The following is a 14254-nucleotide window of genomic DNA, read 5'->3' as shown; positions in this document are numbered from 1 at the left end:
GCGTATGTTAGGTTTAGTTTGGGCTCATCCATTTATGACGTCCACACGTGGGGGGGGGGGGGGGGGGGGAGGGGGGGGGGGGGTCCGAGAAAAATTGACTTTTGCGGACGCCTATGGAGTTTTATAAGGGAAATAAGTGGATATTTGTGGACGGGGGGTGGGGGTCCGAAATCCCAAAAATTTGTGGACGTCATAAATGGATGACCCCTTTTGATGTCTTTAGTTTTTTGTTGTTGTAAGTTGTAAAAGTTACATTGTTGAGTGTTTTCCAATTATTTATCTTCATTTAACGCAGCTAAGTGATGAGTTAACTATCTGTTATTTTTGTATCTAGATAAAGGTTAACTGAGTTGAGCCAGCGTTGCACTATTACCCCCCCCCCCCATTAGAAATTTCGTTGATAGCTTGACTCATACAATTTATCTGTAGTTTATAGCTTGGCTGTATTATTAAACTTTTGCCTTGATTTCATCAACAGAATAATGGTTTCTAATGGTCAACAGAAGAACCGCCTAAGTGTTCAGAAAGATTTAAGTGGCGTGGTCAGCTATCAGGATTGTCGAAAGTTAAAACAGATATCCTAGACTTAGTATCTGTAAGAGCTGCCATGACTCACCGTCACAATAACCCGAGGGGTGGGGGCGGAAGGTTTCCTGCTCGCGATTGTCGCCCTGGACTGTTCACCGGTGGGGCCTCTAATTACCAAAACCCGCATCGGTTTCCCAATGAGCCGTACGCAAACCCCAATCAAGCACCGCCTTTTGTGTACCCTGCTCCCATGGACGTTCGAGCCCCAGTTGGCGGCCCACGACATTCGTCAAACCCTAGCTTGTATAAAGGTCCGCTTGTTGGGCGCTTTCGTACAGGTAATCAAAGTGTATACGGCTATAATAGAAATGATGGGCCCCCACATCAAGGATATGGCCACCCCTCTCATGGCGTGCTGCCCCATCAAGGATATAATAATTTTGGTGGGCTCTCACATCATCGAGGTGGCGGTTCTATACTCGGTGGGCCTTCATATCAGGGAGATCGTCCCTTTAATCTTAGTGGGCCCCCACAACGATATTGGGGCAATCCCAATCGTGTTGGAAGCCCACATCAAGGATATAACAATGACCCCTATCTTTGTGGGCCCTCACAACAAGAATATAATGAAGATCGGAATCTCGGTGAACCTCTACATCAGAGAAATGCAGCTCCCCATCTTCGTACTTTTGTAGATAGACCAAGCCCAAGCGAATCTCATTACCGAGGACGTAAACCCACCAAGAATAATTTTCAACGCACTCAGTTCAACAGACGATACCCCAGGAGCCGTGCCCATGCTGCCCACGACCATCGTGCAGCTTCTAATCAGCGATCTAATCAAGATGACCTCCCCCCATCATATGAATCTCTATATTTTAACCAACCTCCTGACAACCCCAGAAGTCGCTATGACAGAACGTCGTTAGACCCAGAAGACGGCTACGTTAGGTCTCCACGAGCTCAGTCGTGTAGCTTAAATTCGAATCCTGCCAGATATCGCGGCACGCGGAACCCTTCGACTAGCAGTAACGAAAGTGCTAAATCTGATCGGGTGCTGTACAAAAACTTCAACGATCGGGTGTGTGACAAGACAGAAAGCAATCCGTGGGATGTTCGAAGCAAAGATGGATGGAGCGGCCGAGCGCGAGCTGGCAATGGTCAATCTCCCTTCGGGGAAAGCCACCAAACAAATAAAGACACTACATCAAACGTAAACAGAGCTGATTTAAATTACTCATCTCGAGATTCAAGTTTACGAGGAGAGCATGTTCGGAGTGGTGGAGGATATACAAGTGAAGGTTTACCATCTTTAACTTTTCGTAGCATAACAGCTGAGTTAGAAATCCTATCCACCTTCACCTCAGCCAGCCATCTGAAGGAGACAGTCAAACTAAGTTTAGAAACTTCAGATAAAGTGGACGTTGATTTTGTCAGAGATTCAATCATCTGTGGAGAAAACAGAGGGCTTTGTACTCTGATCATTCAGACAGATAGCAAGCAGTTAGCCAAACGTGTGGTGAAGAATTTGTGCCAAAATATTAGAAAAAAACTTGGAGCTAAAGTATCTTTTGTCATCTCCAGCTCAGAAGATGACATGGCAGCCAAGCAAGAAGAAATGCCACGTCCATCTAGACCAATCGATAGAAGACGCCAAAAGGCAGCTGACATTCTCTCAAATATTGGCCATTATTCTGGAACTTTCGAGTCAAACTTTGTTATTGAGAATGTCGAAGATGTTAAAAGTGACTTTGCACAAACACCTTCAGCAAAAAGTTGCATCAAAGAAAAAACTCCAACACCTATCCCCACAAAGATTGTTGTAACAATTGGCAGAAGTTTCACAGACAAGAACAGCGTACATGAATTCATGAGGAAAGCAACAGATGAAAAAACAGATTCTTTTCAAGTTGTTGAAGAATCCATTGCAATGTCAGCCACTAAGACACTGTTGGATCTCTTGGCCCCTAGCAAGGCAGCTGCTGCAAGGATAGTTAAAAAGTTAAACGCGTTTCAGCTTGATGATGTGGTTGTCAGATCAAACATTGCATCAGATAAAACAGCAAAAGATACTAAGACACTTCACGATCAGATATTTGAAAATGTAGAAAAGATGTGTCTTCAGGCATTAGAAAATCATCAAAATAAAATAGAGAATTATGAAAAAGCTTTTAATATCATACAGGCAAATTCAAATGTAAGAGTTGGACAACAGAATGATGAAGATGAAGATGAAATATTGGCATTCAGAAATAAATTACAAGAAGCAATCAAACAAAAATGTGTTTTTGAAGATTGGAGGAAAGTTTTTCAAGAAAAGATTAAAAACTCAAACATTTCTAACGAGATATTGAAAGTTTTCCACCAAGAGACAGTGACAGAATGCAACCGTTTAGCTGCAGGACTGCCTGTATATGCAAAGAAGAAGGACATTGTGGACCTGGTGAAAAAAAATCAAGTCTCTGTCATACTTGGTGAGACAGGCTCAGGAAAAAGTACCCAGATAGCCCAGTACCTGTACGAGGCTGGTCTAGCAGGAAGTGGTGCTATCATCTGTACACAGCCTCGTAAAGTGGCGGCCATAAATCTTGCTGAATGTGTGGCTAAAGAGTTGGGTGAAAAACCTGGCCACTTGGTTGGTTATGACAATGGTATCAAAAGGCTGGTCGCAGACTACAGTAAAATTATATATTCTACAGACCTCTGTCTGTTAAACGAGTACATCCACGATCCTGTTTTGTCAAAGTACTCCTGCATCATAGTGGATGAAGCAAATGAACGTAGCGTTTACACTGATATTGTACTAGGTCTGATCAAGGAAAGTTTGGCTAATAGACAAGACTTGAAGCTGGTAATTCTTTCAGCTCTGCAGGATTCTGACATCTTCTGTCAGTACTTTGAAACATCTTCAGTGCTGGAGGTATCAGGGAAGCCATTTTCTGTGGAGGTTGTGTATGAAGGTAATGAGGATTCAGTGGAGTTTGAAGATCATGAGATGAGAGCTGTTTCTAAAGCCATCCATGTGCACAAGACTGAAGGTCCAGGGGATGTTCTGGTCTTCTTGGCATCTCCAGCAGAAGTTCTAAGATGCTGTGAAGAGTTAGAAAGGCAGTTAGTAGGCATGAACAACTTCAAATGTTTTCCTCTGCATGACCAAGTTTCTCCAGATGAGCTTAAAAAAGTGCTCCAGAAGTTGCCAGAAAGTGTTAGAAAAATTGTTCTGGCCACAAATTGTGCAGAAACTGTATTCCCTATAGGTGGAATCAAATACGTCATAGACACAGGTCTGGTAAAAGAAATGAAGTATGAGCACAGGAAAAAGATACATAGTCTAGCTACACACATCATTAGCAGGAGCTGTGCTGATCAGAGAAAAACAATCGCTGGACTAGCAGCTACTGGCAAATGCTACAGACTCTACACTGAAGAAAGTTATAACACAATGAAGGCTGTCAGTGATCCTGGTTTGTTGAAAGAAAATTTAGCCAAACCTTTCCTCAAACTTACAGAGATGAAAATAGATTATGTCACCTTTAACTTTATTAAACCACCTCCCATGGAAGCTTTTGAATCAGCACTAAGCCGCCTGCAAGATTTTGGAGCATTTTCCTACATTGGACTGAAAGAGTTAGGCCGATGGATTTCACTGCTACCTTTTGAGCCCAGTCAGGGATATCTCATTTATGAAGGCTATAAACAGAATCTTCTGTATGAGTCTGTAGTTCTGGCTGCACTAATCAACAGTGGGATGGACATATTTGCTGGCTCTCAGGTACCAGCTGATACAGGCGCCATCTCCCCTTATGGAGATCTCTTTAGCTGGTTTGAGCTGTACCGTCTGTGGATCACAAGTCCTCCAAAAGAGAGACTTAAAGTCTGTAAAAAGCATAACATCAGCCACAAAGTGCTGCACATTGTTAAAATCTGTATTGCTGAAATAGCGACTATTGTAGAAAACTCCATGAATCTTAAGCTTGATTCCAATTTCTCCCAAGATCCATCCTGCATCCAGAAACTAAGAAAAATTGTTTTTAATGCCTATGTTTCCAATGTGTGTCAGAGCATGGACCATGTAGGCGGCAGTTTCTTTTCACTCTCACTGAATCGCCAGGTGAATATTGACCCAGCTTCTACTTTAGCTGATAGTCAAGTCCAACCACAATGGCTAGTTTATACCAACTATTTAAAAACACACAAAGATTTTATACAAGGAATTACAATAGTTGAGGAAGACTGGGTCTTAGAGGTTATACAGAAAGGCAAAATGAAAAAGGCCAACATTTGTAAAAGCCAGCTAGTGCACAGGGAAGAGGTTGGTGCCTCAGTTTTTAACTGTATGGTTGGTCCTCTGTATGTGAAGCTACAGAGCCTTGAAGATACCCTGGCACAATCTGGTATGGCCAATGTTATGGTGGAAGCTGATAGGTACTTGGGCACTTTGGATGTTTACTCTTCTTCTCCCATGAGTCAGGAAACCATCAGGCATCTTCAGATTTTGAAGGCTGATGTGCTCAACACGTTGCACCAGGAAGAAGCAGAAGTTCCTTTTGTGAAGAGTTCTGGGAATAGCCAGAGTGGATTTAGAGCTCTCTTTGGTCTGGGAGGGAATGTAAAGACTTTACTGTTCCCAGATCAAAGTGACACTGTAACAATTAGGAAAGTGAGGCGAGGGACAACAGAGGAGGAAATCAGAAATAAATTCAAAGCTTTTGGAGTGATCAAAGAATGTGTTAGTTACAAAGGCTCTGAGCCCTGGGGCCATGTTAGGTACAGCACATGTTTGGAAGCAGATATGGCAGTCCACGCTACTAGGAGTGATGCTTCCAACATCGCAGAATTAAAAACCAACAGTGCTTATAGAAGAATCAGGAGCAAATTTGAAGCCCGGCTGTCCTGGGTAAGAAAGCCCATCGTTGGCAACGGCACTGCTATCATATCTTGTCCACCAAATTAGAGGTCCATTCTTTTGGGCAAGTGGTTAACCTTGCCTGACAGGAGAGTTCTCATTGAAGAATCAACTAGAAAACAAATGACACTCAATTGCTTCAACACTGGAGATGCCTCTGAAAGGGACATCAAGAAAGCAATCATGGCTCTACTGGATTATGATGAATCTAAGGAAAACAATATCCATGTCAGGCTACTTAGACAGAAGGTTGCTGCTTTGTCCAAGCAGGAATTAAATCAAGTTAAGCGTTTGATTAGTGAGCAATTCCAGAGGTTTATGTCTGAGAGTTTTAATGTCTCCTTGGTGCCTGTCAAGGATTCCTCCATTCATCAGGTAGCTATCATCCACTTCAACAACCCTGTTGCAGGCTTTAAAGCCTGCAAACAGGCACAAGGGCAACTTTTTCTAGGAACACAAAACATTGAGATCTGTCCCAGTTTGAAAACAACAGTTAATGTAGCCCAACCCATCATGGATGTGCTCAAATCTGAAATAAATGAAATCATTACTGACCTGAAGAAAGATAAAGGTGTGGAGATCATACAGAGAGAAAAGAAACAAGGGGATTTTGCTTTAGATATTCTGTCTTCTAGGCCGGAACTTCTGGTTGAAGCAAGAGATATACTGCAAAAGGAGCTGGAAGGTTTGACCGTGGAATGTAGGGGAAACGACATCCTTAAAATACTTGTCAAAGCACAAGGAGAGAAGCTTTTGGAAGAAGTTGAGAAGAGCCACTCTGTGGTGATCATTGTTGACAGCCGCAAGGAGAGGATCCATTTCTATGGAACTGCAGAAAATGTGACCAATGCTCAGAATTATATCAAGGAATATCTAAATAAACTAGGCAGGAACAAAAAGGATATCTCTTTGAGAGATTCAAGATATCCACTGGGCATATTGAAAGTTCTGGCAAATTTGTACGGCTCATGGCCAGATGGAGTCGTTGATCAGCTTGAACTGATAGATATTGATACCAACTTAAAACAAAAACAGATCACTTTGTTGGGTGAGAGTGGTGCAGTAGACAGAGCACTAGCCACCATTAGTGACCTAGCCGTGTCATACCTGTATGCTCAAGGTCCACAGGAAGGTCCATGGATGCCCTACTGTATCATGTGCAAGTGTCCAGTGTCTGATAAATCTGACTTGTACAGACTTGAGTGTTGTGGACACTGCTACTGTGTAATGTGCTTGATTATAAGCATGAATGCCTGTGTTGAAGGCAGAGATTTCCCCCTTACATGTGCTGTTGAAAGCTGCAAGTCACCTTTGGCCTGGAGGGACTTGAAAGCTTTCTTTGAGAATGAATGGCTCCTGTCTGACATCCTAGTGACCAAGTCTATTGACCACTTTGTGCTGAATCATTCAGACAAATACAAGTTTTGTTTGACCCCTGATTGTCCAGTTGTGTATGAGGTCACAAGCACAGAGGAGGGGTCAGAATTCAATTGCCCAGTTTGCTCTCTAAGTGTCTGCACATCATGCCACACCATCTACCATGTTGGTCTCAATTGCAAAATGCATGCAAGCATATAAAAGATTTCGTAACACAGACTAAAATGATTTTATGTGAAAACCAACAACATACAAACTTGCATTTTTAATGACCTAATTGTTTTATTTTAGTAAAATTTTATTAGATTCAAATCTGCAGAAATGGGCTATATATATGTATATATATATATATATATATATATATATATATATATATATATATATATATATATATATATATATATATATATATATATATATATGTAAGCCCTGCTAGGGGGGGGGATACCTTAAAATCTATCTACCCTTCTAGGCTTAACTAACTAATCTGTCCGGTCAGTGCAACCGTGGTAAAACCCACAGTGGTTAAACCCTAACCTTAGTCTAAATAATAAGCTACTAAAATAAAACAAAACTTTTACAGTTAATAAAATTTATTGCATGGAACCAAAAGTTATAAAAAAAGAATAGATAAAACTGACACAAAACAGAACCAAACGAAACAAACTTTTTACATCAAACAAAACATTACGTTTGACCATTTGCTGGTGTTGCGCCGACTTATGATGTCTAGGATGGTCCAGGCCCTGACACACAGAAACCTACCTTCATCCATTCTCGACATCCAAAAGTCCACACCAAACAAAACACTACGTAAAACCACTACGTACAATACATTACGTAGAACACAATACGTACACAACAAACTTTTTACACCAAACAAAACAATTCATATATAACAAAACACCCAGCCAAGTTGCCCAAGCAACCTCACTAGAAGGGGGGGGGGGGGGGAAGAGAAAAAGAAAAGGAAAACATAAGAAAAATGCATGGTAATGGCAGATATATACATAAATATATACACAAGTTCAAAATGCTACCTACTACTACTATCTAGCTAAAGCCTCGAGTAAAACTAATCCTTACTATACAATTCTAAAAGCAATTCTCAAAAACAACTAACCACTGTCTAAAGAAGAACTAGCAACTTAAAAATAACGTGTAAACAAATTCATCGTAGAACCAATCTTTCCTACACAAGGAAGCCCAAAGCCATTGGTCTACCTAAACAACATCTATATTGATAACATTAAAGTTAACACACTCCGCTAAGGCCCCAATGAAGGCAGACACAAAGCAAGCGATACTCAATACGACGTTGCACGAAACAGCACACACATTAATTTTAAACAACCTAAAACTCGAGGCAACTAAAATATACTAATCTAATTACTGTCTAACCAACTGACTATTGACTAAGCCAATCCTAGTCAATAACAACACATCATAAAACAATCAGGTAAATGCACACACTCATTCACACCAGTTTAGGAAACACTCCTAAACACACTGGCCTAAACCACGTGGTCCGAAACACACGCCACGGGTTTAGAAAACACCAAAAATACATTTTAATTCAAAATAACAGAATAACACACCACGTGCATACCAGACATGCCGATGCTCACTATCTCGTTTTAGACGAAAAAGAAATCAAACGAGAACACATCGGCAGTCGCATTCATACAAATCACATAAAAATAAAGTATAAAAAAACAAATACCTCCACGCGTGAGGTGCGCCCACGCAGAAACCTGACCCGACCTACATCTCGCCGTGGGTCAAAAAGAGGGAGAAAATCGTCCGACCGGTTAATTTATACTGTCCGCTTCGGACGGAAGGGGACCCCGTGTCTGATCCCCATAGGACCACCATGCACTCGCAGATTCGCAACAAATAAAATAATACAAAAAAATCCATTCACCCGCTCACATTCACCCCTTTTAAAAATCTTACAGTCCCTGTAAGACAAAAAAATGCATATAACAATCTTAAAATAAAACATGCACCCATCTCTTACATCAAGCCTACAATGCAAGAAAAAAACAATTTCCATTAACATTAATCTTGCGTCTCTGTGTTCCCTAAAAAAACTCAAGGCACCAAGATAGTGCTCTCTTCACTGAGGCTGATTCGCGCTACTAGTCCTGTCGGTCATTCATCCGGAAGGGCAAGGGGGGGGAGGGTCAGCCTAGACCCGCCCGCTGCTAATGGCACACGTTGCCGGTCCATCCCGTCCACCTGGGTCCACTACACAACACACCGTGTTCTGGTTCTGGCCTCAGCGTCAGACCACCGGTAAAATTGGTTCAGATATGACGCCACCGCCTTTCACCACTGGCTCTCCGACTGTTACCCGCCCCCAACGATCGTGCCTCCGCTTCGACACACCTGTGGGGCGGGTGTCCAGTAGCCCTCTTTGTGGGTCAAGGAATTGACGTCACTGGCCTCTCGTTGGTGGGGAGCGTCCGCTTGGTTGGGCCAGGTGTTGACGCACCCGCCTTGCCCCACTGGCTCTCCGACTGTTACCCGCCCCCAATGATCGTGCCTCCGCTTCGACACACCTGTGGGGCGGGTGTCCAGTAGCCCTCTTTGTGGGTCAAGGAATTGACGTCATAGGCCTCTCGTTGTTCACCGGTCTGCCGTACACACCAGATCCGCGCCACGCCCGTGTGTGTTGTCCAGTCTAGACCACACGAGGCCGCCATCTTCATCACACGCCAGGTCCAGTGCCACACACCGTGCCTTGTCCAGCCACGCACACTGAAGGCTCGTCGAGGCACGTCTCTCCGCCAACCTGACTGGGTGTTTAAACAACAAACAACTCCTACACTAAACAAAAACTAAACACATATGGTTCCATAAAGGGCCTATCAAAAACAAAAAAATTTAACTAAGCTACACTAGCCCTAGTAAAAAAACAAAAATTTAACTAGACTAAAGCACTGACCCCACTCGTGCTACCAATTTGTAAGCCCTGCTAGGGGGGGGGATACCTTAAAATCTATCTACCCTTCTAGGCTTAACTAACTAATCTGTCCGGTCAGTGCAACCGTGGTAAAACCCACAGTGGTTAAACCCTAACCTTAGTCTAAATAATAAGCTACTAAAATAAAACAAAACTTTTAACAATTTAATAAAATTTATTGCATGGAACCAAAAGTTATAAAAAAAGAATAGATAAAACTGACACAAAACAGAACCAAACGAAACAAACTTTTTACATCAAACAAAACATTACGTTTGACCATTTGCTGGTGTTGCGCCGACTTATGATGTCTAGGATGGTCCAGGCCCTGACACACAGAAACCTACCTTCATCCATTCTCGACATCCAAAAGTCCACACCAAACAAAACACTACGTAAAACCACTACGTACAATACATTACGTAGAACACAATACGTACACAACAAACTTTTTACACCAAACAAAACAATTCATATATAACAAAACACCCAGCCAAGTTGCCCAAGCAACCTCACTAGAAGGGGGGGGGGGAAGAGAAAAAGAAAAGGAAAACATAAGAAAAATGCATGGTAATGGCAGATATATACATAAATATATACACAAGTTCAAAATGCTACCTACTACTACTATCTAGCTAAAGCCTCGAGTAAAACTAATCCTTACTATACAATTCTAAAAGCAATTCTCAAAAACAACTAACCACTGTCTAAAGAAGAACTAGCAACTTAAAAATAACGTGTAAACAAATTCATCGTAGAACCAATCTTTCCTACACAAGGAAGCCCAAAGCCATTGGTCTACCTAAACAACATCTATATTGATAACATTAAAGTTAACACACTCCGCTAAGGCCCCAATGAAGGCAGACACAAAGCAAGCGATACTCAATACGACGTTGCACGAAACAGCACACACATTAATTTTAAACAACCTAAAACTCGAGGCAACTAAAATATACTAATCTAATTACTGTCTAACCAACTGACTATTGACTAAGCCAATCCTAGTCAATAACAACACATCATAAAACAATCAGGTAAATGCACACACTCATTCACACCAGTTTAGGAAACACTCCTAAACACACTGGCCTAAACCACGTGGTCCGAAACACACGCCACGGGTTTAGAAAACACCAAAAATACATTTTAATTCAAAATAACAGAATAACACACCACGTGCATACCAGACATGCCGATGCTCACTATCTCGTTTTAGACGAAAAAGAAATCAAACGAGAACACATCGGCAGTCGCATTCATACAAATCACATAAAAATAAAGTATAAAAAAACAAATACCTCCACGCGTGAGGTGCGCCCACGCAGAAACCTGACCCGACCTACATCTCGCCGTGGGTCAAAAAGAGGGAGAAAATCGTCCGACCGGTTAATTTATACTGTCCGCTTCGGACGGAAGGGGACCCCGTGTCTGATCCCCATAGGACCACCATGCACTCGCAGATTCGCAACAAATAAAATAATACAAAAAAATCCATTCACCCGCTCACATATATATATATATATATATATTCATTTAATAAAACTATCACTTTTAGAAGAATACTTTGCATCCTTGTTATCCATAGCAAACATAACTAAATAAATAAGCGAAAATGCCCACTCTTGTACAGTAGCGTACGCAGGGGGGGAGCAGGGGGAGCGGCCGCTCCCCCTCTGGCCATTTTCAACAAAGTGGCGCCTTTTTGGAAACTTTTTTAAACTCAAAGTTTAAACAATGATATTGGTTAAAAAAATACTTTTGGTCGGCACATCTATGTAAAGCACAAGATTTCTTTTCATGCAGGAATTAAGCATTATTAATCTAGTCTAGTAGTGTCTACGTTTACAACACGTATTAACAGCTGCATCAGTTTGCCATTCTAAAAATAACCATTACGATGCATTGCAATGTTTAAAAAACCTCTACGGTAGTACCACTTGGCAAGAAGGGTGTTAAGTTTAAGGCAACTGTATAATGTATTTGCTTACGAATAATTGAATTAGAAAATGTTATACATACAACTTCACACATAACTACTTTATATATACAGTTTAAATCGTGTGATTAATTTAAAAAAAATTACAATACAGAAACAAATACAACTGATGTGGCACGTCTATTTAAATTTACTTATGAGCAAACTGCGTAGTGGTGGGGAAATTTTGACAAGGTTAACAACGTCATCACGATGAATTAGTAGCATTCTTACAGTTTGGGCGATAGTGGTTACGATTACAAATTATATGAAACAGTTACAACCCCCCTCCCCCATGGACCCCTCTGTAAAAAAAAATATTGTCATAATACCACTGCTACTTATTTAAATCTATTTCTGTTATATATATATTTGTGTAATATATATTTGTGTAATATATATGTATGTTATGGTCCTTAACGAGCTACTTATAGTGTTTTAAAGAAATATTTTCAGTGTCAGCATTGGTACTGTCGAATTCACAAATTATGAATTACTGAAAAGTAGAAAAAACAACAACTAAATAGCGGCGTATGTTATGCCGCGGGCCGGCTCGTAATAGTAATTTAGCCAACACTTTTATTTTAAATTGTGATTATTAGAGTCAGGGTGTTGTGGTGATTGGGGATGTTATATTATATAACATAATAACATAATAAATTACATAACTACTTTATATATACAGTTTAAATCGTGTGCTTAATTTTAAAAAAATTACAATACAGAAACAAATACAACTGATGTGGCACCTCTATTTAAATTTACTTATGAGCAAACTGCGTAGTGGTGGGGAAATTTTGACAAGGTTAACAACGTCATCACGATGAATTAGTAGCATTCTTACAGTTTGGGCGATAGTGGTTACGATTACAAATTATATGAAACAGTTACAACCCCCCTCCCCCATGGACCCCTCTGTAAAAAAAAATATTGTTATAATACCACTGCTACTTATTTAAATCTATTTCTGTTATATATATATTTGTGTAATATATATTTGTGTAATATATATGTATGTTAAGAACAGTCGTCTAAAAACTGACGCTATGTTCGCTCTGAGTTGGCTATCTCCCCCCTCCCCCCCCCCCCCACACACACCTCACCACGACAATTGTGTAGAGCGACGTAATGTCACACCTAGGTATACACTGGGTTGGATAATTGACCTACAGTGAACGGACAGTGGTGAATGAAGTTGAACCCAATCCCCCCCCCCAACCCACCCCGAATTGATCTGTTAAGTACATGTAGAAAAACGCGAAATGATGTACCAAAGTATCATGCCGCCAGAAAATTATCTTTTTAAACGTACAACTCTGTGAATATTGTTTTTGCAATTACCAGTAAAAAGGTGTGTGATCAATACAGTGATCTAACCCATTCCTATCACTATGTTAAAAAATGATCTTTAAAGAACACTATGAAGCAGTAGTTAATCAAAATGTAGGATCTGAACTTAAAGACCGATATTTAGTTAAATATAGGCTGTTATTCCGAATGTTTTCTATTATATGAAAAAAGTGTGGTTTTATACCAACTCTGATTTTAAAAACTTTCATTAAGCTGTGATACTTTAGCATTTATGATGACGATATATTAAATTCTGATTATAGACCTAAACATTTTGTAAATACGAAGAGTGTTAAACAATTTCATTATATTCTAAAGTAGTTATTTATTTGTTTTTCACATTTATAATTAAATGTGTAGATATATACATATTTATATTAAGAGAGTGATTATTTCCCTTATTTCACTTGTCTTAAATAATTTCCCAGGAATTATTATGTAAGACATTTTTTTTTACAAGAATTACAAAACAGATTGTGTTACGTTCATTGGTTTTGGTTGTAGTGTGTGTATAAATATATATTTTTTGTTTAGATTGATACAATTTTTGTTTTGTCGGCCAACATCTTATTTCTTCAGAGTGCTACTTTCAATTTATTTTACATCATAGCGAAGTAATGACATACAGCTGGTAATTTTATATATATATATATATATATATATATATATATATATATATATATATATATATATATATATATATATGTATATATGTATATATATATATATATATATATATATATATATATATATATATATATATATATATATATATATATATATATATATATATATATATATATATATAATACACGTATATATAACTTGTTAAAAAATCGGCGCCTTTTTTTGGCTCTTTTCGCTCCCCCTACAACGCAAACCTGGATACGCCTCTGCTCTTGTAGTTTTAAATAGTGGGCCACAATTACGCACATATTTTTTTTTAGATTAAAATATTCTGAGTACAACATTGCTTTAGTCTATTTTTGCGAATTTTACTAATACCTACGTTAGAAATACTGCATTAATTTCTACAATCCGTTTTTCATGAGTTTGTCACATATATTTTTGATTTGAATTTTTAAATTAAGTTTTGGTATTTTAATCTACTAACTGACTTTTTGTGTGTTAATTTTCACTCATGTTT

The 14254-nt window shown here is 39.6% G+C and overlaps 1 protein-coding gene across 1 annotated transcript; it reads left to right on the top strand.

Moving 5' to 3' along the window:
* Positions 1–896: 896 nt before the first annotated feature.
* On the top strand, positions 897–7012 carry LOC131942007 (uncharacterized). The gene is made up of 3 exons (XM_059301655.1): positions 897–1219; positions 1432–5425; positions 5483–7012. The coding sequence occupies exons 1-3, from the start codon at positions 897–899 to the stop codon at positions 7010–7012; spliced, it is 5847 nt and encodes a 1948-aa protein (XP_059157638.1).
* The last annotated feature ends 7242 nt before the right edge of the window (positions 7013–14254 follow it).

The sequence above is a fragment of the Physella acuta genome, unplaced genomic scaffold (genome assembly GCF_028476545.2).
Source record: "Physella acuta isolate Inbredline_101_S28 unplaced genomic scaffold, ASM2847654v3 ptg000381l, whole genome shotgun sequence".
In the NCBI taxonomy this organism is placed as follows: Eukaryota; Metazoa; Mollusca; class Gastropoda; family Physidae; genus Physella; species Physella acuta.
This window is presented reverse-complemented; position numbering and strand designations above follow the sequence as displayed.

Coding starts and splice junctions, on each gene's coding strand:
- LOC131942007 (XM_059301655.1), top strand. CDS start 897: ATGATGGGCCCCCACATCAAGGATATGGCCACCCCTCTCATGGCGTGC. Junction 1,220..1,431: donor CTCCCCATCTTCGTACTTTT/GTAGATAGACCA, acceptor TGACAACCCCAG/AAGTCGCTATGACAGAACGT. Junction 5,426..5,482: donor TTGAAGCCCGGCTGTCCTGG/GTAAGAAAGCCC, acceptor CCACCAAATTAG/AGGTCCATTCTTTTGGGCAA.